The 26,354-nt window shown below is 45.3% G+C and overlaps 1 protein-coding gene across 4 annotated transcripts; it reads right to left on the reverse strand.

The window, feature by feature from the left end:
* Positions 1 to 2,341: 2,341 nt before the first annotated feature.
* Sinhcaf (SIN3-HDAC complex associated factor) lies at positions 2,342 to 21,920 on the reverse strand. 4 transcript variants are annotated; one of them, XM_048367011.1, is made up of 7 exons: positions 19,222 to 19,522; positions 16,036 to 16,158; positions 11,256 to 11,401; positions 7,748 to 7,847; positions 6,157 to 6,283; positions 3,506 to 3,656; positions 2,342 to 2,687 (listed from the first exon to the last, which is right to left on the reverse strand). In XM_048367011.1, exons 3-7 carry the CDS (start codon positions 11,381 to 11,383, stop codon positions 2,528 to 2,530), a joined length of 666 nt encoding a protein of 221 aa, XP_048222968.1. In that variant the 5' UTR covers positions 11,384 to 11,401; positions 16,036 to 16,158; positions 19,222 to 19,522; the 3' UTR covers positions 2,342 to 2,527. The 4 variants fall into 4 exon arrangements, with proteins under 4 accessions (XP_048222968.1, XP_048222985.1, XP_048222959.1 ...); XM_048367028.1 differs by lacking the exons at positions 16,036 to 16,158; positions 19,222 to 19,522 and adding an exon at positions 21,705 to 21,920 and having other exon boundaries at positions 11,256 to 11,403; XM_048367002.1 differs by lacking the exon at positions 16,036 to 16,158 and having other exon boundaries at positions 11,256 to 11,403.
* Positions 21,921 to 26,354: the final 4,434 nt, after the last annotated feature.

The raw sequence follows: 26,354 nt of genomic DNA on the forward strand, positions 1-26,354 counted from the left end.
CTGCAGCCAAATGTACAAAAAAGACCAAAAAACAAAACAAAACAAAAAACCAAAAACAAAAACAGAACCACTTCCAAACAACTCAGGAGTAAGATGATGGCTGGACACACTGGCAGAGTGGACCCAATTCACTGTGCAGTCTCTGCCTACGGTGGCTTGGAACATGAAGGGCTTTCTTTTTTGCAAAAGAAAAGGGTTAGATTAAGAACTATAAACTACAAGGTCCTCCTTAAAAGTGGCTCACTTCATATTGTGACACTAATTTGTGTGTGTGTGTGTGTGTGTGTGTGTGTGTGTGTGTGTTGCACAGGTACTAGGTCCCTTAGCTTGCTTTCTTTTGGTTCTGGTCCTGAGATATGAGCCAAGGGCTTGGGTACTGTTCCTGAGCTCTTTTGCTCAAGGCTGGCACTCTCCCACTTGAGCCATAGCTCTTGTGGCTTTTTGCTGTTTAATTAGAAGAGTGCCATAGACTTTCCTTCCTGGGCTGGCTCTGAACCAAAATCCTCAGATGTCAGCTTCCTCAGTAGCTCAGACTACAGGTGTGAGCCACTAGATGAGGCTGTCCCTTAGCTTTTTTACTCAAACTTAGTGCTCTACCACTTGACCCACATATCCACTTCTGCTTTTCTGGTAGTTAATTGAAGTTAAAGTCTCATGGGCATCATTGCTGTGGCTGGCTTTGAACTTAGATCGTTCCTCAGACCTCAGCTTCTAGAGTGGCTTGGATTATAGGAGAAAAGCACTGGTGCCTGGCTTCAATTCCAGTTTCAAAAAGGAGCTGGGAATGTGGCTTAGTGGTAGAGTGGCGCTGTGCTCAAGTGGTATGGTAGAGTACTAGCCTTGAGCAAAAGGAAGCCAGGAGTGCTCAGGCCCTGAGTGCAAGCCCCAGGACTGGCAAAAAAAAAAGGAGCAGATTCAGATTACTACACAAGCAGGCAAGAAGCAAGGCTCTACCCTAATTATGGAAAATTTAAACCAGAGCTATTGTTTTACCTGAACTTGTTGAAAGAGGCAATGAGTAAACTTTGGACTGAGTTCAAGTAAAGAGAGCCCCCCACCCCCAATTCAGATACTGGGATTCAAACTCAGGGCAGGGTACTTTCCATTAACTCACTAACTTTCTCTCAAGGATGGCATTCTACCACTTATTTTTACCTCCACTTCTGGTTTTTGCTGGTTAACTGGAGATGAGTCTCTTTTCTGCCCAGACTGGCTTTGAACTGCAATCCTCAGCTATCAGCCTCCTGAGTAGCTAGGGTTACAGACCTGTACCACCAGTGCCCCATAACAAGTGAGGCTTTTAATGAGGATATAGGAATTGGGGGCTCCGACTTCAGTACACCTTGTAGTTTCAAAAGTTCCATTCAAGAAAGAAAAAGAAAAATCTGAACTCAAAACCAATCTTCTTAGCATTAACACATGCCTTTTTTCTAATAAATTTTACTTCAAATAGTGAAGAAAAAAAAAATCCTAATAGCTCAAACCAAGCCAAACGCCACCTGTAATAGGTAAAACCTTCACAAAGGTCAGTGGAAGCAATCCAGAGCTAAAACTGAATTGTGCACATTTCAGGAGGCTGAAGAACAGACATGTAACACAAGCAACAATCATTCACATTGGGTCAGCCCTCAAAGAAATGTGCCCTAAATAGCATTCACCTTTGTTCCATGCCATCCTGAAGAACGTGCACCTTTTATTCAGATAGTTTAAAATTTATACTCAAAGCCTCATGTTCTCTGCCGGGTGGTAATGCTTTGGTATCAGTTCAGACAGGATCTCATCTACCCTACAGACTTCCATTCTCACATAGGGCACTTGGACTCTGCTTTCAGGTTTCCACATGAATTAAAACCTTTATGCAGTATTAATGCGAGGAGGTAACAAAAGATGCAATGTATAAAGTCAAACTCCCTGTGTATTAGACATGCCTCCCATCAAGCTATCTTGCATCCCAAAGCTCACTCTCCTGCTCAATCATCAGTAGTATAGGTTTGAATCATCAAAACCACGGCAAGACCTAAGGTATGCCCAAGTTACCAACAGCAGCCACCTCTGTCAGGGGCAGGCCATGTCACTGAGTCACAAATGTAGAATCAGGAGGGAAAACAAGTACATCCAGCCATCGAAGAAAATGCCCCCAACCACGGCTTCTCAGTAGAGAAAGACTAAAACTACATACGGTTCAGCATACAACAAACCCATCTCTGTCCCCTGAATTTCCCCCTAATTTATTCAATAGAAGGGGATTTTAAAAAAGACGTAAAGAGCACTTTACAGCAGCATTCAGCTTTCCTATGAAATACTCAGCATCTTAAATATTATGTACACTTCTTTTGTTTTGTTTTCTTGTAGTAAGTAGACACTGGCTTCAGAGTTTGTGGGACTGGGGAAGGAAAAGAAACACCTTTCATAAAACTATTCTAGAAAATGTCTTTTGGCAGAATAGCAAGGATCCAAGTTCAAAAGAAGAGGGTCAGTTGGTTGCTTGTTTTCTCTGCCAACTTTCGATGGCTTCTGCCTGGGCCTGTCACCATTCCTGTGTGGAGATGGGCAGTGGCTCCGGCCCCGGCTCCTCGGGCTTGTCAGTGCCTGCTTTCTTATTGCTGCAGCAAGGCTTAAACAGATGGGTGTCAATGAGGACTTCCCCAAAGCGGCCTTTATAGATGATCCCACAACATATTTTTTGTCTAAAAGGAAAAAGAAAAGAATACTTATAAAGCACAAAAACAAGACGAGAGAGACAGAGAGAGGAAGGGAGGGAAACCTACCCACCATTTAACTAGTCCAACATGATCAAAAGATTCACTTTCAACAATCTTAAAAACTCCCACATGATAGGGATCCTGGAAAAATGTCAATTATCTAGGAAACTGAGATTTCTATTTCCATGATTATAGAAACATTTGAACATGTTCTTGTTTAATGAGCTATTTCTGTGCTAATAACCCTGGGGCTTGGACTCAGGGCCTCAACACTGTCCCTGAGCTTTTGTATACAAGGCTAGAGTTCTACCATCCAAGCCACAGCTCTATTTCCAGCTCTTTAGTTTTGCAAGGGCTTCCCACACCCAGCATTCTGAGACATTTCTTTTTTTCTTCTTTTTATTGTCTGTTGTGGGGCTGGAACTTAGGGTGTGGTTGCTGTCCCTGAGATCTTTTGCTCAAGCCTAGAGCTCTATCACTTTGAACCACAATGACATTTCTGGTTTTTGAGTGACTTGTTGGAGTTAAGTGTCTCATAGAGTTTCCTGTGCAGACTGCCTTCAAACTCTGATCCTCAGATCTCAGCCTCCTGAGTAGGTAGGATGACAGGCATGAGCCAACAGTGCCAAGCTTGCTTTCTACTTTAATGCCTTTATCATTAATACTTTTATTTGGTGTGAAGAAATCAAGTGGAATTCTTCCATACTTATTTCATGCTCTGGATCATATCCTAGCAATCATCATACATCATGTAACAAGTCTCTATAGGAGTGTGTGATACTTTTGTTTTCTGTTACTCTCACCTTTTCCAATATGTAAGATCTAAAAAGGAAAAAACTGGTGTCCTGTTAGAGCCAGCAGCCATCTCTGTGTCTGAGCCATCATCAGATTGGTTACTGTAACAAGGAGACTGAGCTGGGGAGGCACTTGAGGTGGTACTGTGAGCATCAGAATCTGCAATTGAAAGAAAAAAGGAAATGATTTCCATTGCATTATATATAAGACCCACTACAGGAGCTGAAACATCCCAACCCACCCCTCCCAGGTAAGCATTTTTTTTTTTTTTTTTTTTTTTTTGCTGGTCCTGGGGTTTGAACTCACTTGGGCTTCATTTTGCTCAAGCCTAGGGCTGTACCACTCGGGCCACAGCTTCCCTTCTGGCTTTTTCTGTGATTAATTGGAAATAAAAGTCTTAATACTTTTCTGCCTAGGCTGGCTTTGAACTGTGATCCTCAGATCTTAGCTTCCTGAGTAGCTAGGATTACAGGCATCAGCCACCCACATGGAGCTAAATATACTTTTCTTTTTTTGTCAGTTGTGGGGCTTCAGCTCTGGGCCTGTGTGCTATCCATGAGCTCTTCAGCTCAAGACTAGCACTCTAGCCAAGAGACCTGGTGGCTCACACCTGTAATTCTTAGCTACTCAGGAGGCTGAGATCTGAGGATTATGGTTCAAAGCCAGCCCGGGAGGAAAAGTCTGTGAAACTCTTATCTCCAATTAACCACCAGAAAAACTGGGTTGAGACACAGCTCCACTTTTAGTTTTCTGGTGGTTTATTGGAGATAAGAGGCTTGTGGACTTTCCTGTACAGAGGGGTTATAGTTACATATGTAGTGAGTACATTTCTTAGCAAACTTGTAACCTCCTCCTGTTGTAGGGAGTACAGGTGACTCCATCTTGACTAGGGAAACATGGTAGGAAATGTTGGGGGGAGTAGATGAGGTCAACCTGACCCCAAAATTCTACTTCTGTAAATGGCTTGCTTAACTTGTTTGTTGCTTGCTCTACCCCCTGCATCAATCTCCTACATCTGTGCAACGCTTGCTTAACTTGTTTGTTGCTTGCTCTACTTCCTGCGTCAAACCCTTACATCTGTGCTACACTTTTACCTTTATAAACCCCAGCTTAAGGACTGTTAGACGTCCGAGTGTCAGCTCCTAAGTCTGCACTGTGTCCCTGACCAGTCAGCCTGCTTTTTTAGGGTCGCAGTTTCAGCTCCCGAGTCTGTGCTGCATTCCTGGCCGATCAGTTCACTTTTTGCTTGAGACTGTCTCTGAGTGGTGGACTCTTGGAGGGGTGTGGAATCTCCTCGCTTGAACCCTGTAACACTCCCTTGCTTTTCTCCCACCTTCCCTCCTCCCCAATTCTTGTCCCAAGAACACTTTTTTTTTGTCTAAGACTAGGACTCACACTCTCTACCTGATATATTTGTTTTCACTCATTGGTTGGTGCTCTACCACCTGAGCCATACCTTCTTGGTTATCACTTGATAACCAAGATAAAATTAAAATATTTTTAGGTGTGTGCCTGCATTAAGGCTTGAACTAATGGCCCCATGCTCTTGCTGGGCTTTTCCACTCAAGGATAATGCTGTGCTGCTTGAGCCATACAGCTCCACTTCCACATGTTTTTGGTATTTTTCTTTCCCTCAAGGCTAGCACTCAACCACTCTAAGCACATTCCACTTCTGGCTTTTCCATGTTTGATTCGAGATAAAAGTCTCATGGACTTTTGTGTCAGGATGGCTTCAAACTGCAATCCTCAGATCTCAGCCTCCTGAGTACACTGTATATGTACTTGGTATGTATGTATGTATGCATGTATGATCACTTCTCTTTGGAGATGAGCTTCATGAAAAATCATGTTTCTTAGCCAGGTGCTGGTGGCTCACATTTAAGGAGGCTGAGATCAGAGGATCAGGGTTCAAACCAGACTGGGCAGGAAAATCCATGAGAGGCTTATTGCTAGTCACCAAAAAAAGTGGCTATGTGGCTCAAGTGGTAGAGCATCAGCCTTGAGCAAAAAAAGCTCAGACAGTGCACAGGCCAAATGTTCACTTCCAGGAATGGCACTCCCCCAATATAATAATAAAAAATCCTATTTCTTTACACAGCATCTCACGGTCACCAATTAGTCACTATTATGCACATTTAGCCAATCTTTCGCTCACAAGTCAGTTTAGCAGAACAAATGCTTTGGCCTTTGTCTCGGAATCATGAGGTATAAGGTACAATGCCTTAGGCCTTAGTTCCTAGATGGGGCTGGGCTGGTGGCTCCACACCTATAATCCTGGCTACTCAGGAGGCTGAGACCTGAAGGACTGTGGTTCAAAGCCAGCCCAGCAAGAAAAGTATGGAAGACTCTACCTCCAAAACAACCAGCAAGAAGAGCCAGGCTGAAGATGTGACTCAAGTTCAACACTAGCAAGGAACATGCAAGCTATGAGAAAACAAGGCCTTGATTTCAAGGCCCAGTAAGTACCAAGGGGGAAAAAAAAGGGAAGCAGCAGCAGTAAAGGGGCTTGGGGTATAACTGGTCCCTAGCATGTACAATCCTCAGCCCTGACAAAAAGGGAAAAGCAAACCAACGATAAGAAGTTATGTGTGTATACCATTCACCACTAACAAGCAAAAACAAACTGGAAAACCACCCAGTCCCAAGGCTCTAAACTTACTGTGACGTTTAAATTCCTTCTGCAGTTTACTGATCTGGTTGCTTTTTATCCTGTTTCCAGACAGGGTTTTCACTTTCTTTGGTTTCAAGGTAGTCTTTAGGCTGGGGCCTGCCCTGGCATCTACCACCTGGAAGAAATTACTGAATATTTAATGTCATTTAAGCACAGATACCAGTGTATAGATCTCTTTGGTTCAGGCCTATCTCTATTTGAGAAGCACAGTTTTACACTCAAAGAGGCAGAGTGCCAAGACTATAATCCTAGCTACTCAGAAGGGTAAGATATAAGAATTGCAGTTTCAAGAGCCCTAGGAAGGAAAGTCCTTTAAGTAGTTTCTATTTTTTGCTGGTCATGGGGCTTGAATTTGGAACCTGGGCACTGTCCTTGAGCTCTTTTGCTCAAGGTCAGTGTTCTACCACTTTGAGCCACAGCTCCCATTCTGTTTTTTTTTTGGGGGGGGGCAGTTAATTAGAGATAAGAGTCTCACAGACTTTCCTGTCCAGGCTAGCTTTGAACCATGATCCTTGGATCTCAGCCGTCTGAGTAGCTAAGATTATGGGTGTGAGCCACTAGAGCCAGGCTAAATACCAACATTCAAATGAGTGCCAAAATGACCATGGCTCAGTCTTGAGCAAAAAAAGCTAAAGGTCAGCATGTAGGCCCTGAATTCAAGTTCCAGTACTGGTACATGTGTGCATGTGAACACATACATGAGAGGAAGTAAATAAGGCAGGAAGGCAGGCAGCCAAGTGTTTGAGAGTCAAAGTCTCTCTTTCTCTCTCTTCCTCCCTCCCTCTCTCTGGTGCCCATCCTGGGGCTTGAACTCAGGGCCTGGTCACTGGCCCTGAGTTTCTTTTGCTCGAAGCTAGCACTCTACCACCTTAAGCCACAGCACCACTTCTGTTTATGTGGTGCTGAGGAACTGAATGCAGGGCTTCATGAATGCTAGGCAAGCAATCTACCACTATGCCACATTTTCAGCCCCAAATAACAGTCCTGGGACTTGAACACAGGGCCTGGGTTCTGTCCTTGAGCCTCTCTGTGCTCAGGGCTAGCACTCTACCACTTGAACTATAGCACCACTTCCTCAAAGTGTATTTTTAACCATCATATATTATGAAATAATGAATGCCATCCACTATTTTACTCTTTCTTTAAAGTGCATAATAGTAGGCATCTGCTGGGGGAAAAATGTGCAACTTGTGTATACTTGTTAATCATCAGTGGATAACCCAACAAAATTAAGAAAAATAAAAAACTATTATTTCTACCCAATATTTGAAAGTTAACAACAAAAAGTTTTAATACACCAGATACAGGTGGCCTACACCCATAATTCTAGTTCTCAGGAGGCTGAGATCTGAGGATCCTAGTTCAAAGCCAGCAAGCAGCAGAACAAATGTACAATATCTGATGTGAAATTATCAAGCAAAAATCCATGCTGGAGGTGTGAGTCAAGTGGTAGACTAGTGCTAGCCAAGAGCAAAAATGTCTAGTGAGAGACACTGACCTCAAGCCCCAATACCGACACATACAGACAAAAAGCTATGTGGATACATAAAAGTAGAACTGAGAGAAAAGATGAACTAACATGATTCCAGTTTTTTTTTGATCCAGCTGGTAATTTCTTCCATCTTTTGACAAGCAAAACACAGGCATTGCAGATGTCTCCTGAACGGGTTTCATGCAACCTGATAAAGAAAACAAACCTGGATCAGGCTCCTTTACCTTTAAGAGTCCATGCAAGTATACTTCTCCCAGAAAACCAGCTATCCACCCATTTAGAGTTTCAAGATGCAATTTCTCATCATTCTAAATAATCATCTTGTTCCACTGTTTCTCAGCTGTATCTTAGAAATATAATTAGCCTCTACAGGACTAATAACCAATTGTTTCAATCTGCTAATTTAAAAATAAAGGGCAGAGCTTGGGAATATGGCCTAGTTGGTAGAGTGCTTGCCTTGCATACATGAAGCCCTGGGTTCGATTCCCCAGGACCACATATATAGAAAAAAAAAAAGCCAGAAGAGGTGCTGTGGCTCAAGTGATAGAGTGCTAGCTTTGTGCAAAAAGAAGCCAGGGACAGTGCTCAGGCCTTGAGTTCAAGCCCCAGGACTGGCAAAATAATAATAAAGAACAGGAGATGGGAATGTGGCTTAGTGGTAGAGTACTTGCCTATCATGCATGAGGTGCTGGGTTCAATTGCTCAGTACCACATAAACAAAAAAATTCTTTACACACACATATACACGAATTTTTAAAAAAGAGCAATAGCAAATAAATAAAATAATACATTTTTTAAATTAAGTAACAGCAAAACTTTGGACCTACAGGAGATTCTGGCCAGTGCTTTTGGAGAATGCAGTCAAATCTTTCTTAGTATGCATATCTGCTTCATTACTTACTCTGAAAGTAAAAAACAGAGCCTGGTGCTGGTGACTCACTCCTGTAAACCTAGCTCCTCAGGAGGCTCAGAGCTGAGAATCAAGGTTCAAAGCCTGCCTGAGCAGGAAAGTTCATGAGACTCTTATCACCAATTAACCATCAAAAAGCCAGAAGTGAAGTCCTGGCTCAACAGGTACAGTGCTAGTCTTGAGCACAAAAGCTTAGGGACAGCAAACAAGCACTGAGTTCAAGCCCCAAGACTGGCATTAAAAAAAAAATTTAAAAAATAATGTGCTGTAACAGTCCAGTTGCATAATGCCAGAGGATTTTTGAAATTTTTAAAGTGATTGTAGCTGTGAAGAAATAAACAAAAGATCAATAGCAGGCACTGAAAACTTTTTTTTTTTTGCCAGTCCTGGGGCTTGAACTCAGGGCCTGAGCACTGTCCCTGGCTTTCTTTTGCTCAAGGCTAGCACTCTGTCACTGGAGCCACAGCACCATTTCTGGCCATTTTCTATATATGTTGTGCTGAGGAATCAAACCCAGGGCTTCATGTATGCAAGGCAAGCACTCTTGCCAGTAGGCCATATTCCCAGCCCCTGAAAACTATTTTTAAATTATATCACTGAAAAACTTCTTGCAAAACCTGTCTGGTACTGATACATCAGAACTGAAGAAAAATGCAATTTGCAAAGATGTATATGATAGGATAGAAAATGTCAACCTTCTAAATAATTATGTTACAATTAATAATAAATGATCAGCAAGGCAGTGGTGGTTCATGCTTGTATTCCTACTTACTCAGGAAGCTGAGATCTGATGACTGAGGTTCAAAACTAATAGAGGCAGAAAAGTCTTATTTCAATTATCCAGCAAAAAAGCCAGAAATAGAGGTGTGGCTCCAGTGGAAGCTTTGAGCTGAAAAAATTGAATGACACTATGTGTGGCCTTGAGTTCAAGCCCCAGTACTGGCATAAAACAAAAGGAAATAAAAATGACCAAGTAAGCTGGGAGCTGATGGCTCACGCCTATAATCCTACTCAAAAGGCTGAGATCTGAGGCTCCCAGGTTCAAAATCAGCTCAGGCAGGAAAGTCCTCGAGATTCTTGTCTCTAATTAACCATAAGAAAACCAGAAAGTGGTGCTGTGGCTCAAGTGGTAGAGCACTAGTCTTGAGCAAAAGAGCTCAAGGACAGCGCCCAGGCCCAGAGTTCAAGTACCATGACCACCACCACCAACAACAACCAAAAGACCAAGTAAAATTAATTTCTAACATGGAAAATAAACTTTTTTTAGCCAGGTAATTGTGGGAAAATAAATCCTATTTTATTGAGTAGAGGTAAGATTACTGAGTAAAACAATAAGGATAATTTCAGGAAAGAACACTAACAATATCTTCCTTGACAAGTTAGGTTAAAATGTATCTATCTCTACTGCTTAGAAAGATAATGCAGAAAAAAAATCATTGGGGCAGCCACTAGAAACAGTAAGGGGAAAAATGTAAAATCTTCTTTTTTTTTCTTTTCAAAATTCAATATGTATACTTTATTTTTTTCAAAATCTACTCTTTATGGCGAAATTAAGAAAAGGAACTGTCTACTTAGAATCATTCTGAGCTTCCTAACTAATTTGATAGCAATTACTATTTTTTTTTTTTTTTTTGGCCAGTCCTGGACCTTGGACTCAGGGCCTGAGCACTGTCCCTGGCTTCCTTTTGCTCAAGGCTAGCACTCTGCCACTTGAGCCACAGCGCCACTTCTGGCCGTTTTCTGTATATGTGGTGCTGGGGAATTGAACCCAGGGCCTCATACGAGGCAAGCTCTTTTGCCACTAGGCCATATCCCCAGCCCCAGCAATTACTATTAACAAGGGCCCAGTGGCTCACATCTACAATCCACCGAGAAGTATGGTTCTAAGACAGCTTGGTCAGGAAAGTTCACGAAACTCTTGTCTCTAATTAAGCACCCGAAGCTGTGGGTCAAGTGATAGAGTGCTAGCCTTGAGCAAAAAAGCTCAGGGAAGCTTGGTGCTGGTGGCTCACGGCTGTAATCCTAGCTATTTAGGAGACTGAGATCTGAGGATTGCAGTTCCAAGCCAGCCTAGGCAGGGAAAGTCTGTGAGACTCTTATTTCCAGTTAATCATAGAAAATTCCAGAAGCAGCACTGTGGCTCAAGTGGTAGTGGGCTAACCTTGAGCAAAGGAGCCCAGGGACAGCACTTGGACTCAAGAATTCAAGCCCTAGAATTGACACACACACACACACACACACACACAAATATTATTAGGATTCATTTTAAGATTAGGATCTTCTAAATAAGCTAATTAGAAAATAAATTATATGAACTAGCACACTGATGTAATTGCTTTGCTTAGAAATATTTCCTTTTCTATAATTGTTTTTCTCTGGAAGAAAGATACAAATATCAGCTGGGTGCCGGTGGCTCCCACCTGTAATTCTAGCAACCCAGTAGGCTGAGATCTGAGGATCATTTCAATTCTAAGTCAGCCCAAGCAGAAAAATCCCATGAGACTCTTATCTCCAATAAAAGACTCAAAGAAGCTGGAAGTGGTGATGTGGCTCAAGTAGTAGAGCACAGCCTTGAGCACAAAGAGGCTCAAGTATAGAACCTAGTCTCTGAGTTCAAGCTCTAGGACCTGCAAAAACAAACAAATAACAATAAAAGAGAATGGTAGACATGTCAACTGATCTTACCCAAAGCAGCTCTGGAAATCCTTTTCATAGCGTTTACTGTCAGTGAATCGAGAACTTGATGACTTAGCTCTGCAAATACAGCAGCCCTCTATACTGCGATACATCTTTGGCTTGTGAAAACCAAACATGTTTTCTTCTAGGTGAAAGTCTGTAAAGTCAAAGAAAGGGACACAACTTTATTGAAGGCTTTACCAAGAAACCATACCACCCCCAAGCACCACGGTAACTCCTGACCAAGTCAAATAAGCAGGATCCAGGAAGATCTTCTAGATTTCCCTCCATTCTTAATGTCTAGTGGTATATGTATAAAGAAGAGCAAACTCCAGACTGGGAATGTGGCTTAGTGCTTGTCGAGCATTCGTGAAGCCCTGGGTTCAATTCCTCAGTACCACATACACAGAAAAAGCTGAAAGTAGCAATGTGGTTCAAGTGGTAGAGTGCTAGCTTTGAGCAAAAAAGAAGCCAGGGACAGTGCCCAGGCCCCGAGTCCAAGCACCACGACTGGCAAAAATAAATAAACAAAAATAAGCATCTGAAGTTTCCCCTTTAAAACAGAACAACTGTTAACCTAGTGTACCTCTTCAATGTTTTCTCCCCCATTGGCTGAGGCTTAAACTCAGGGCCTGTCTGTGCTCAAAGCTAGTGTTATATCAATGGAGCCACACCACCACTTCCAGTTTTTGAGTGGTTAGTTGGAGAGTCTCACAGGGACTTTTCTGCCTATATCCTCAGATCTCAGCCTCCAGAGGAGCTAGGATTACAGGTGTGAGTCACTGGTGCCCAGCCTCTTCAATGTTTTTGTTTGTAGGGAGGCAGGAGGCATGAGCAAGAAAGGCCACTGATGCAATTCAATCATTACATCTTCAGTCACTTATATTATCTGTTAGTTATTGATAATCATTTGGTAATTTCACCCCTCATTAACCAGCAAAAAGCTGGAAGTAGAGGTGTGGACCAAGTGGTACAACTCCAGGCTTGAGAAAAAAGTCCTAAACAAGAACTTGAGAACCTGAGTTCAAGCCTAATACCTAGCATTTAAAAATAATAAAGCACAAGGCTCTTTCTTTCTCCCTTTTTCTCTTCTTCCTTCCCCTGTCTCCCCGCACCAGCAGTTTGCTCTCCCCCCATAAACTCTTCTCTGCTTGAAAAATAAAAAATAAAATAAAATAAAGAACATATATAGAGCCAATTCTTTTCTAACTTAATGAGATTCTGAAGGCAGAGAACAGACACAATATCTATGCTTACATTTAACTCAATACACGTACGTTTACTGAGATAACATAATATAAATCACAAAGAACCCAAGGAACACTACTGAAGAATTTTTTTCTACCCAGCTATGGTAAGGCAAGCCTGTAATCCTGGGGGTGGGGTGGGAGGGTATAAACACAGTGAAAACCCAACTGAACTAACCAACCAACTAAAACAACAAAAAATACTTTCTGATCATTTTGAAGCTTAAAGTTGACTATTACAAATACCAGCTTGAGCTCCAGCCAGGAAATAAAAAACAATCCTGAGTATATATGTACACACACACACACACACACACACACACACACACACACACACACACCATAGTAGCTGTTCACTTTGAGTATTTTAATATGGAATCAGGTAAAACCTGAGCTTTGCCTCATATTTTGTGACTTACGTATTATTGTCAGCACTGGGACTTGAACTCAGGACCTCAACACTATCTTTAAGGCACAGCTCCACTTCCAGCTTAATTGGAGGTAAGAGTCTCATGGAATTTTCTGCCCAAGATGGCTTCAGACATTGAGTCTCAGATCTCAGTCTCCTGAGTAGCTAGGATGAAAGGTATGAACCACTGGCAGCCAGCTTAGAACAGACCTTGAAATGACAGGATGATGGGAAAAGGAAGAAATAATCATGAAAAACTACCTGTGGTCACATGCAGTGAGAACCTAACTGATCCTTTGGTCAATCATATGCTTATGCTCTTTAATCATCTCATAGGTACAGGATCTAGTCCATACCAGCCATGTAACCAGAGCAACACTCTAACATTCTTCACAAAGGGTCAATAGAACTGAGTGCTTTGTATTTTCCAGCTGCTAAGTCACTTGCTTGCAATTATTTCCCAACAATTATACTGTTTTATCAGCACCTACAAAGAGCCATGAGTAATAAAAGATTATTATTTCCTTTCACCTGCTTCTAACTATCTGCCTACTTCCCAGCATTCAAAGTTCTGAATATATACTGGCAGGAGGGGAGGCTGGGGAGGGGCGGGTAGGGCCTGGCTCACACCAGTAATCCTAGCTCCTTGGAAGGCTGAGATTTGAGGATCCAAGCTAGAAAAACCAGCCTGGACAGGAAAATCAACCCCAAACCCAGAAGTGGAACTGTGGCTCAAGTAGTAAAGAGCAATAGGACAATACCCATGCTCTGAGTCCATGTCCCAGGACTGGCACTAACAATAATAACCGTAGCTACTCAGGAGGCTGAGATCTAAGGATGGCAGTTTGAAATCCTCTGGGGCAGAAGGCTCAGACTCTTATCTCCAATGAACTAGCAAAAAGCAGGAAGTGAAGGTGTGGCTCAAGTAATAGAGTGCCAGACTTGAGAGCATGAGGCCATGAGTTCAAGAGTGATTCAATGGGGCTGGGAATATGGCCTAGTGGCAAGAGTGCTTGCCTTGTATACATGAAGCCCTGGGTTCAATTCCTCAGCACCACATATATAGAAAAGCCAGAAGTGGTGCTGTGGCTCAAGTGACAGAGTGCTAGCCTTGAGCAAAAGAAAGCCAGGGAGAATGCTCAGGCTGAATTTAAGGCCCAGGACTAGCCAAAAAAAAAGTGATTCAGTGGGTGAGAAAGGTGAAGAGGGTCAGGATTCTTTGGATTTACACATTATCCCTGTAAAAGGCAGGGATAATGAGCAATACAAAATGCAAGGGTTCTAAGTGGTGGTTAGTCCACTGGAGCTCCTGTCTTAGAAATAAGAAGTCCCTTCTAATTTCTTTTTCTTTTTTTTTTTTTTTTTGCCAGTCCCGGGGCTTGGACTCAGGGCCTGAGCACTGTCCCTGGCTTCTTTTTGCTCAAGGCTAACACTCTACCACTTGAACCACAGAACCACTTCTTCCACTTTTTCCATTTACATGGTGCTGAGAAATGGAACCCAGGGCTTCATGCATGCCAGGCAAGCACTTTACTGCTAAGCCACAATCTCAGCCCCTCCCTTCTAATTTCATTTGCACCTTGGTAATATTGAGAGATGAATATCATTTCTCTTCTGAAGTGCATAAAAATACTGTGTATTGTTTCTTTTTTTCCTGACTTTACTGGGGTTTGAACTCAAGACTTTACCTGTCTCTTAGGATTCTTCCACTTTCAACGTGACAATGTTAAGAATGGGGTATTGATGGCACATACACCTAATCTGATCCAAACTTGTGTCTCACCCTCTGCCACCTTTATCAACTCCAAAATAGGGATAAATCCTGACTTTTGTGCTCAGCTGACAGTTGGGGGCGGGGGGAACGACACGATTTGAACTCAGGGCTTGGGCGCTATTTCTGAGCTTTTGTGAGCCACTGGTGCCCTGCTGGCAGGTTTTTGTTTTTTTTCCCCCAATATATCATTTTGCTTTCTGGTTGGGCAGTTAATTTGCCTAAGTACTTGGTACTGGTACTTCTCAGCATACAACTTTTGTTTTTCTCCAGATCTGGGGCTTGAACTTAGGGCATGGGCACTGTCCTAGAGCCTCTCTGTGCTCAAGGCTAGTGCTCTACCACTTGAGCCACAGCGTCACTTCAGCCTTTTCTGCCTATGCAGTACCTTTTTCTGTCCATATGGCACTGAGAAATTGAACCCAGGGCTTCATGCATGCCAGGCAAGCACTCTACCACTAAGCCACATTCCCAGCCCTCAGCATACTATTCTTGATCCAACTTGTCCCTTGCCTGTAACTACTCAGGAGCCTGAGATCTGAGAATCATGATTTGAAGCCAGCCCAGGAAGGAAAATCTATGAGACTCTCAATCTCCAATTAGGCAGGAAAAAAACCCAGAAGAGGAGCTGTGGCTCCAGTGGTAGAGCAATAACCATGAGGGAAATAAGCCAAGACAATGCACAGGCCCTAAGTTCAACCTTAGTATCAGCACAAAAAGTACTTATACTATTATATAACTTAAGGGTAGGGACGGGAGAAAAAAAACTGGAAGAGCAAGCAAAGGGGGTGACATTGTCCAAAAAGAAATGTACTCTAATTTGCATTGAAACAATGTAATTTAGTGTCTTCTTTTTGCCTTTCCTGACTTATAGAAATTGTACAATTTGGGGGGATTCTTTTCTGTTACTATATTTGCAATTCATTAAAGAATATGGAAAATCCAAGAAAAAATGTACTCTACTTGACTTACTGGAACTAACTGGAACCCCTGTGTATCACCTTAAAAAATTAAAAATAAATTAATTAATGAGTCTGAAAACCCATTATTCTCTTCCTTCTCTTTCCATGAAGTATCAAGTCTAGCTTCAGGAGAGTAACAAAACTCCTTGGCAAAAAACAAAAGGCTATTTCCAGGCTGCCCAAGAATGCTAAAACAACTTTAGTTTGTTTCCACCTTAATAAGGTCCTTTTGCTAGTATTTGTCTGGAGACTGCTACCTCTTATTCTCTCAGCCTGCAAAATTAAATTATCTTGCAACATTTTTCCAATCCTTTCTTAGAACACTGATCTAACAAGACTTCATTTATTTATTTACTGTATTATCTCCTGGGTTATTTCAGTAGCCGCTGCAGGAGTTGCTAGCCTGTTACAAGAAATAAGTCTTAGGTTACTGCCAGGTATTAGCTACACGTAGTCCACAGAAACAGGTGGAATCTGCTAACGATGCAAAAAAAAAAAAAAAATTGGGATAGTCAAGATGGTTCTGAAAGGCATGAATGGGAAAGTGCCCACAATAAAGAGGGAAGAAAAACATGAGATGTTTTGAAAGGAGTTTTTTTTTTTTTTTTAACATTTTGTCTATGGACTTTTGTAGAATACAAAAGTTGAGATGTAGCCAGGCACCAATGACTCACACCTGTAATTCTAGCTACTCAGGAGGCTGAGATTGAAAGATCACAGCTGGAAGCCAGCCCAGGCAAGGAAAGTCCATGAGATTTTTATTTCCACTTAACCACCAAAAAGGAAGCTGTGGTTCAAGTGGTAGAATGCTAGCCCTGAACAAAAAAGCTCAAAGGACAAGGGACACCATAAATTTTATTTACATATCTATATATGTAATATATAGAAAGATGTATAAATTTCATGGAAACACATACCAAATGAATTACTATGGAGAGAAAACAAATGAATGGATGGCCATCCATTTTCACAACTGGTAGAAACTAGTTTGTGCTATTTTGAGAGACTGGGAAGGGAGAATTAGTCTCAAATATAGGGAGAAATTAAGTCTCTAAATGAGTTACTTCAAGGGGGCACTGGTGGCTTATACCTGTAGTCCCAACTACTCACAGAAGCTGAGATCTGAGGAAAGCAGTCTAAAGCTAGCCCCGGGAGGAAAATCAGTGAGGCGCTTATCTCCAGTTAACTAGCAGAAAGCTAGAAGTGGAGTTGTGGCTCAAGTGGTACAGTGCCAGTCTTCCTTAAGCAAAAAAGAGGCTATGGGACAGTAACTAGACCCCGAGTCAAGCATCAGCACCGACCAAAACAATAAAGTTCCTCTAATTCAGTATGTACTAACATTAACCAAGTTAAAATAACATCAAGTCAGACAGTAAACAATGAAGCTTATAGTAAATGGAAACATTATGTTATCTGTTACACTTGAACCAGTAGTTGCAGATTTACCTGCATCCATATTTCTGGTGAAAAAAGAAAATCTCCCTACTTTTCTTCTGGACTTGATTTCCAGATTATTTCCCTAATACTAAAAACTTTACCTGCAGGGCTGGGAATATGGCCTTAGTGGCAGAGTGTGCCTTGTATACACGAAGCCCTGCGTCCAATTTCTCAGTACCACGTACATAGAAAAAGCCAGAAATGGAGCTGTGGCTCAAGTGGTAGAATTCTAGCCTTGAGCAAAGAAGCCAGGGACAATGCTCAGGCCCTGGGTCCAAGTCCCAAGACTGGCAAACCACCCCCCACCAAAAAAAAAAGTTACCTGCAGATACAATGAAAAGGGAAACTAGTGAAGCCAAAATATTTTCAGCTTAAATCCCCAGAGGAAAAACAAGGCTACTTCAGAGGGCAAGAGAAATCAGGAAGAAAGCAACCTTTTCTAGGTCTTTCAGGGACTTTTTTTTAAAAGAACTTTTTAAAACTGTAAAATGGTTGATTCAGAATTGGAAAAGCTGCAGGAGAAGGCCGTCTCCAGAACTGGTTTCTGGAGGTGGGGGAAAGGACATTCATTTTTGCCACATCAGGCCTGTTTTGTTTTTAATTTTTTTCTTTTTTTAGGGCTGTGTAGGGTGCTTGAACTCAGGACCTCACACTATTAGCTTCTAGGCTTTTTCAACTAAAGGCTGATGACACGCTACTATTTGAGTCACACTTCCACGACCAGCTTTTTGCTAGTTAATTGTAAATAAGTCTCCTGGGTTTGTCTGCCATCTGATTTCAAACTGACATCCTAAGATGGAGTTTGAACTCCATCTTGGGCTTCTTTTGCTCAAGGCTAGCGCTCTACCACTTGAACCACAGCTCCACATCTGGCTTTTTCTGAGTAGTCTGTTGGAGATAAGTCTCAGTCTTTCCTGCCTGCCTGCCTTTGAACTTAAATCCTCAGATCTCAGCCTCTTGAGTAGCTCTTGAGTAGGCATGAGCCATCAGTGTTCAGATTCCCTATCACTTTTTGAGAAGAAAAAAAAAATGACATTAATTCTAAAGTATCCTATGTGCCTGGTGAATAAATGCATTAATGTGTCTTAGCCTCATAACATTGGTTTAGGTTAAGTCAGCTGACACTTTCCCCACTGAAAAACTTTTACAAGTGTAGTCACTTACTTTTACATGTGAAGTCATTCATCATCTCTTAGCTGACATAAATACCCAATCATAGTTTAAGTCCCACCAATCATGTTTTCCCAAGATCTTATTGCTAACCATCCAGGTCCCAAACACATAGAACTAATCCCACTCAGGTGGTATTATACATTTCTTCTGGAACTTTCCATGCCTGACATCCCACAAAAAGTAATACAAAAAGGCCAGTGGACTGAGTCCCTGTCTTTGTGTCCTTCCACCCATAAATTATTCATTCTGATAAACCACTCTAACATCATCTAAAAACAAAAAAAATTCACTCTACTTGCTATGTTTGAAATTTCCCAGCATTGTGAAATTCCTGTAATAACAGGACTATGATACTGAAAGAAAAGAATCTACGTATACTTGCAAATTACCTTTTAAATACATAATCCAGAGAAAGAAATACCCAAAGGAAAGTCAAAGTTCTTAAGCTAAGTTTTTACTTGAGGTGTTTGTTCTCTTTCAATTAACTTCAGAAATGTACTAATTCTGATTGCCCTTCTCTGTGAGTTGGCTAACCAAAACTTAAGAGGAATGTGTTTACTTAATGAGAATGGAAAAAAAGGATTTCAACTAGTATGGATTTTTTTTTCTTGGTATGGCAAAACATCTCAAGCTGATTCAAACAGAACTCAGGAAGGATCAACAGAGAGCTGCTTATCAGATGTCTAGACTGTAGGCAAACCCCAAATACCAAAGGAGCACCCATGTGTCAAACCAGCAGAATTTTTGAGCTAAGCCTGGGGCCACATACAAAACAAAACAAAACAAAAAGCTTGAAAAGAAAGCCTCGAGAGGTAACCAGAAGGTCAACTCTAGCTCAAAGGAACTGGGGAGAAACTAGCCATATTGGGTAGCCATTACCCTGAGCAACTTACTCTCAACCCCCTGAATGCTAGCTTCCTGGAGGTAATCTTAAAAGCGGAGAAAAAGTGATCAAACACTAAGTAGTCTGGCATACCTTAAGACAAATGATCACATAAATTGTTTAAATACCAGCAGGCTTTGTTCCGGAACTCCCCCAGAAACAACTCCCAGCCCTTCATTTCCATTGGGCAATTTACAAACGTGTTGAGTTTTGCAACAATAAATTACTTTAAAGGACAGTTCAAGTCTGGCGAGCTTCAGTTAAAAAAGGTGCTTTTGGTAAGTCTTCTCCATGACAAGATCAGATTCATCTGAATTATCCAAAGAATTAGGCTGAGCAAACGCTGTCCCAGCCTTCCTTCCTCAGGACCGTGAGGACTGGGAGGTGGGGGCGGCTAGGGGGTCGCCGCGCACTACCGTGGGCTGAACTGAGATTCCTCGATTTTCCGAGTGCCTGCAAGCCATAGGAAACTGGAAGGCAGAAAGGAGTCCACTGGGATCCTGGTTACAAGCGGCACCACTCCACCCCCACCCCCAATCCAAGCAAGCCCCAAGAGGGCACAGTCTGCCACGGTTCTTACTTCCTAAGAGCAGGCCGGAGCCCCAAGCTTCCCCCGCGGTGGTTTTCGGGAGACGGGGGTCCCTGCGTGGACGGATGAATCCGCAGTCATCACATTGCCGGTGTCCCCCGAGCCTCCAGATGCCCCCTCCCAGGGGTTTCCCAAACACTCGGAGCCCCGGACACTCCGCGACCAGCGCCAGCCGCGGCGACGCCAGCGCCCGGGTCGGCTGGTAACGGAGGAGCCACTCTGAACACGAACCCCACAACCTGTGGGAGAATCGGGGAGCGCGCGGAGCGGCGGCAGGGTCCGAAAAGACCCGCACTCGTACCTGACTCGCGCACTCGGGGCCCCTCCCCACCCCACGACGCGAGCGAAGTTCCGCGGAGAGCCCCGGGGCCGGCGGGAGCGGGCGGCCACGGGGGTCCCAGCCCGGCCTCGCTCCGCCCGGGCCCCGCCCCGCGCCCCCCGCCGGCACCGCCCGCAGGCCGCGCCCCCCGCACGCCGCGCGGCCGGCCGGGGCTTGTTCCTCCTCATGGCTTTGCCCTGACGTAATTCAAACATGGCAACAGTTCGACTTCAAAGGCGAGTCCGGACCTCCCAGACACCCGCTCGGGGCCGCCGGGAGCGGGGTCCGTGGAGTCCCTTCCTGGCCAGGGCAGCCAGGGCTGCAGTGCCGGGGGCGCTCGCCCCGCACCCGCGCCGAAGTTTCCCCCAGCACGGTTCCGGGGACAAAGCCCCTCCCCAAAGTCGCCCGAACTTCGGGGTCCGCGGCCGCCCCCCACCGCGGCCCGGGCCCGCTCGGGCACTCGCCGCCCTTTGTTTTCCGTGCGCCCGGGCACTGCGTAAGTGCCGCCTCCGGGACGGCGGGGGGCGCGGACCGACACCCCGAGGGGGGTCCGGAGTCCCCGGGCGGCGGAGCCCGTTCCCCTGCGGTCGCCGGGGGTTTGTTAGACAAAGTTCTCGGCGACCTCGCGAGCGAGGGTCCGGCGGGGGCGGCAACCTCACCACTCGGCTTTTAAACTGGCGAGACGCCATCATCTGCAAATCATTGTCCTGCGGGCCGAGCCCCGCGCCGCGTCCGCCCGCGGGCTGCCCCCACCCGGGCCGGGGCCTGGAGCACGTGCTCTGCGGTGCCGAGCGCAGACATACACACACACACACACGCACACACACACACAAACTCGCGCAAGCACGCAATCACACACATGCAAACCCCAGCGGTTTCTTCCTCCGGAGTTCGCTCGCTCAGGCCTGGGCAGAGCAGCTCCGCTCCATCGGCGCCATCGCCCGGTAGCCCGCGCCGAGGCTACAGGTGAGCGCACGGCCACCGGCCAAACTTGGGGAGGGGGTGCCGGCCCGGTGCCCCCGCCTAGGGCGGCCCGGCACGGCGCGCGTGGCCGCGGGCTGCGTAGGGCGACCGCGTGCCGGCCGCATTGTCGCATCCGCATCCCTCCCCAGCCGGGCCAAAACTGCGGCAGCGGGAGCTGCGGGGCGGCCGGACGCGGCCCTGCACCCCGACGCGCGCCGGCCTCGACTTCCCGAGGCCCGCAACTTTGCAAGTTTCTGCACGGCGGTGCTCATTGTCCGACCGGCCCGGTCAGCTCCTGGGCACGGGCTGCGGAGATAAGTCCGCCACGCGGGGAGCGACGGCGCGCGGCCTTCCCCGCCCCGCGGCCGCCCGCGCCTCCTGAGAGGACACTGCGGCCAGGAGTCATTGTCACCTTCGGCGTGGCCGCCGGCCCCGCGCGCCCCCGGCCCCGGACTTTCGCTTTACCTCACGAGCCCGCCCCGGTACCGAACACATCCAGACGCGTGCACAAAAGAATCGGGCTCTGGGGTCACGTACACAACGCGCGCCGCGATGCCACCTCCAACACAAAACTTCCTGTGGGTGCGTGCGTGCATTTGTGTGTGGATAGATGGGGGAGGGGGAGGTGAAAGAAAAAAGATCACCCCGGAATTAAGCCTTCACAAACAACTTAGCACCACCAAAGTAACGCTCGGAGTCACCCACCTTCCACAAGCGGCCGATCCACGCGCAGTGACGTCCCCGAGGTGCAGCCTGCACCACCCGGCTCACCTCCCTGGCGCGCCCGCTCCCCGCCGCCAACCGCCTTGTGTAGAAAGATTGTCTCCTGCAGTTCTGCAGTTGCTACCGCTGGCCGAGAAGGTGTAGATTCCGCTTTCCCACTGCGCGTGCGCCGCCCCCAGCACCAAATTCTCCTGAATCGAGCTTATTTGCATACGGGCGCGCGCGCGTCGTGGGCGGGGCGGGGAGAACTCCCGGCGGGCCGGAGGGCGCGCGCGCTCCCGAGGCCTCCATTGTCCTTTTAAGGGGAGCGACGCCCGGGCGCGGGAAACGAGGCCGCGAGGGGGAAACCAGGCGGCGAAGGGGAGACGCGGGGCGGGGACTGCTTACTACGGCGACGTCCCACAAACAAATGCTCGGCGGCCGCGAGCCGCGGCGACTGGAAAGGTAGCCCTGGAACTGGGGTGTGCTTCCGGGTTCTTAGGTCCCCATTCTCGTGACAGAATACTTGTGAGCGCCACTTGCGCTGCCCACGCCCTGAGGCAGAGCTCTTCCCAGCGCCCTTGCCGGGCCGGTACCGCCCGCCGGGCTTAAAGTTTGCTTGGGGTTGGGCTTCTAAGGGTTTGTTTGGGTTCTGTTTCCTTTCGTTCTTCTGTTTTTGCCGATTGTGGGGGACTTGAACCCAGATCCTGAGCGCCGTCCCTGAGCTCTTCAGCCCCCAGGCTGGCGCTCTACCACCTGAGCCACAGCCCCATTTCCGGGTTTCCATGATTAACTGGAAATAAGAGTCTCGCGGACTTCCCCGCCAGAGCTGGCTTTGAACGAGGGTTCTCAGATCTCAGCCTCCTGAGCAGCTGGGATTACAGGCCTGAGTCACTGGCGCCCGGATTATTATTATTATTATTATTATTTATTAACCTTCCTCGTTGGCCATAGATTTCAAGCCCCTGGGATCTGAGTGGTTAATTTTTTTTTTTTTTTTTTGGCCAGTCCTGGGCCTTGGACTCAGGGCCTGAGCACTGTCCCTGGCTTCTTCCCGCTCAAGGCTAGCACTCTGCCACCTGAGCCACAGCGCCGCTTCTGGCCGTTTTTCTGTATATGTGGTGCTGGGGAATCGAACCTAGGGCCTCGTGTATCCGAGGCAGGCACTCTTGTCACTAGGCTATATCCCCAGCCCCTGAGTGGTTAATTTTTGTGAGAACAGTATAGCTTTCAAAAAAGACTAAACGGGCTGGGAATATGGCCTACTAGTAGAGTGCTTGCCTCGTATAAATAAAGCCCTGAGTTCGATTCCTCAGCACCACATATATGGAAAAAGCCAGAAGTGGCGCTGTGGCTCAAGTGGTAGAGTGCTAGCCTTGAGCAAAAAGAAGCCAGGGACAGTGCTCAGGCCCTGAGTTCCTGCTCCACAAAAGACCAAACAACACATAATCCGTAAACTAGACATTCTTCCTCCTCTACTAGGTGCTTGAAAAGGGTTATTCCACCCCCACCTCCAAGCCATTCTACTGTGGAATTGAGTCAGCAGAGTGCATACTTTTCCTCAGGGAATACATAATAATCTTAACCATAGAAGCAAGGTGGGGGGGGGAGGAGGGAATGAAGTAAAATTCAAATGCAAAGTAGGAAATGAAAAATATAAATAAATAAGAAATGCAGAATGCACATTTATTCCAATAATACATGTAGCTCTAAAATACAAAGATTTGGGGTTAAGAATAATGAGAGGACCCAAAGAGAAGAATGTTTATCTCAGAAATTGAATATTGTGGGCTGGGAATATGGCCTAGTGGCAAGAGAGCTTGCCTTGTATACATGAAGCCCTGGTTCGATTCTCCAGCACCACATATCTAGAAAATGGCTAGAAGTGGTGCTGTGGCTCAGGTGGCAGAGTGCTAGCCTTGAGCAAAAAGGAAGCCAGGGATAGTGCTCAGGCCCTGAGTCCATGCCCCAGGACTGGCCCCCCCCCCCAAAAAAAAAGAAATTGAATATTGCTCCCAAGCTACCAAAGTGTGAAAACCAATCATCAAATTTGATCATCTGCTAACAAGTCTTGCTGCTTCAAGTTCAAGTCAACAAACAACAGGGTTTTAAATAGAAAACTTACTCAGGAAGCCGAGATCTATGGATCAGGGTTTGAAGTCAGCCTGGGAAGAAAAGTCCATGAGACTCACCTCCAGTTAACCATCAAAAAGCTGGAACTGAAGGTGTGGCTCTCATGGTAGAGGTGAGGGAGAGAATACTAATCAAGAGCAAGTAAGCCCTGAGTGCAAAAGTGCAAGCTCCATACTGGCAACACACACACACACACACACACACAAAACTTGGCTAATTTAACAGCCAACTCTTAGAACATAGAGTACAAACTCACTTGTGAAGTTCTTAATTATTGCTTTTTATTAGGTTCTGTAATACACTATTACTGCAACTATATATGGAAAATGCATCTTTAAATACCTGTGAAGATGAAAAAAAAGCTCTGACACATCTCACTAAAAATATGAATTCCTTAAGGGCAAAGATGTTATCTTGCTCCATTTTGTATTCAAGCCCCAGTGCTAGCACAGAAAGAAGGAAAGGAAGAGTAAAGAAAAAACCTAGAAGTAACCATTGACAACTGAGATCAGACCAGATAACACAATTTCGTCTGCTCTCAAACTATAGGTTCAGAAATAATTTGGGTAATTTTTGTAAGGATAGGAATAAAATCTTTATAATGAGACGTTTTAATTTCTTCAGGTTTTTTTTTTTTATAACAATCTTTTTTTTTTTTTTTGCCAGTCTTGGGGCTTGAACTCAGGGCCTGAGCACTGTCTCTGAGCTTCTTATGCTCAAAGCTAGCACTCTACCATTTGAGCCACAGCACCACTTCTGGCTTTTTCTGTTTATATGGTACTGAGGAATCAAACCCAGGGCTTCATATGTGCTAGGCACATCCCCAGCCCCCATCTGCTAGTTTTGAACAACAACATTCATTCCAAAGGTTCTTTTGTTAGTGTTGTTGCTTGAATACCATGCTTGGGCCATGTAGCTGGGAAGGTGGCTCTCGCCTGTAATCATAGCTGCTCAGGAGGCAGAGATCTGAGGATCATGGTTCAAAGCCAGCCCAGAAAGAAAAGTCCAGGAGACTCTTAACTCCAATTAACCATCAGAAAACTGGAAATAGACCTTGGCTCAAAGTGGTAGAACACCAGTCTTGAGCAAAAAAGCTCAGGAACAGCACCTAGGCCCTTGAGTTCAAGCCCCATGACTGACCAAAAAAAAAAAAAAATTTGCTATTAAACAGCCCAAGTGAAAAAATATTTTAGTATCTGAGTTTTTGTTTTGTTTTCAGCTCAATGCTAGCCTCTACCTCTTGAGCCACAGCACCACTTCCAGTTTTCTGGTGGTTAATTGCAGATAAGAGTCTCAGGGACTTTCCTGCCCAGACTGGCTTTGAATTGTGGTCCTCAGATCTCAGCCCCTTGAGTAACTGGGATTACAGGCGTGAGCCACTAGCACTAAGCACTTCTCTTTTTGTTTTGTTTGGTTTTTTTTTTTGTTTTTTTTTGCCAGTCCTTGGGCTTGAACTCAGGGTCTGAGCTCTGTCCCTGGGCTTCTTTTTGCTCAAGGCTAGCAATTTGCTACTTGAGCCACAGTGCCACTTCCGGCTTTTTCTATATATGTGGTGCTGAGGAATCGAACCCAGGGCTTCATGTATACGAGCCAAGCACTTTAGAATTAGGCCATATTCCCAGCCCCCATCTTTTTTCCTTTTCCTCCTCTCCTTTTCAGTACTGGGGATCAAACCCTCAGTCTTTCTAATGGTAGGCAAGTATTCTACCACCGAGCTACACGTGCATACACACACACTCACACACAGTCCTTTTTATTTTTGTTATATTTTTCTGCCAGACCTGGGTGCTGCTCCTGAGCTTCTTTTTGCTCAAGGCTAGCACTTTACCAGTTGATCCACAGCTCCATGTCCAGCTTTTTGGACCAGCTTATTGGAGATAAAAGAGTATCTTGAACTTTCCTGCTCCGACTGGCTTTAAACTGCAATCCTCAGATCTCAGCCTCCTCCATAGCTAAGATTACAGGCATGAGCTACTAGCTCCTGGCTTCCTTTTTGAAATTTTTGTTTGAGCTAGGGTCTCACTCTGTGGTCCAGGCTGACCTCAAACTCCTGGTGCTTCTGCCTAGTCTGGACTGATAAGCACGGCCACCAAGCTTTCATAAGTATGTATTTCTCAAAGGTCTGCAAGAAAGGCCAACCACCAGTTGCCAGGCCTGCAACCCAGCCACTCAGGAAGCTGAGATCTTAGGATTCTGGTTTGAAGCCAGCTTGGGCAGGAAAGTTTGTGAGTTTTACCTCCAATTAACCAGCAAAAAAGCCAGAAGTGGAGCTATGGCTGGAAGTGCTAAAGGACAGGCCCTAAGTTTAAGTCCCAGTATCTGCAACACACACACACACACACTAATCCCAGTGTATCACACTGACTTTTTTTTTGGGGGGGAGGGGGCTGTCATGGGGGCTTGAACCCAGGGACTGGGCACTGTCCCTGAGCTCTTCAGCTCAAGGCTAGGGCTCTACCACTTGAGCCGCAGCACCACTTCTGGTTTTCTGGTGGTTAATTGGAGATAAGAGTCTCACAG

Source organism: Perognathus longimembris, chromosome 1 (genome assembly GCF_023159225.1).
Source record: "Perognathus longimembris pacificus isolate PPM17 chromosome 1, ASM2315922v1, whole genome shotgun sequence".
NCBI classification, from domain to species: Eukaryota; Metazoa; Chordata; class Mammalia; order Rodentia; family Heteromyidae; genus Perognathus; species Perognathus longimembris.

What these genes read in the sequence shown, in the direction of transcription:
- Sinhcaf (XM_048367028.1), bottom strand. Translation starts at nt 11,383, where the DNA reads ATGTTTGGTTTTCACAAGCCAAAGATGTATCGCAGTATAGAGGGCTGC. An exon ending in CAAAAAAAAACTGGAATCAT is followed by an intron (nt 6,284 to 7,747) that starts GTTAGTTCATCT and finishes AATTTCTTCCAG; the next exon opens with GTGGTAGATGCCAGGGCAGG. An exon ending in GAAGGAATTTAAACGTCACA is followed by an intron (nt 3,657 to 6,156) that starts GTAAGTTTAGAG and finishes TTTCAATTGCAG; the next exon opens with ATTCTGATGCTCACAGTACC.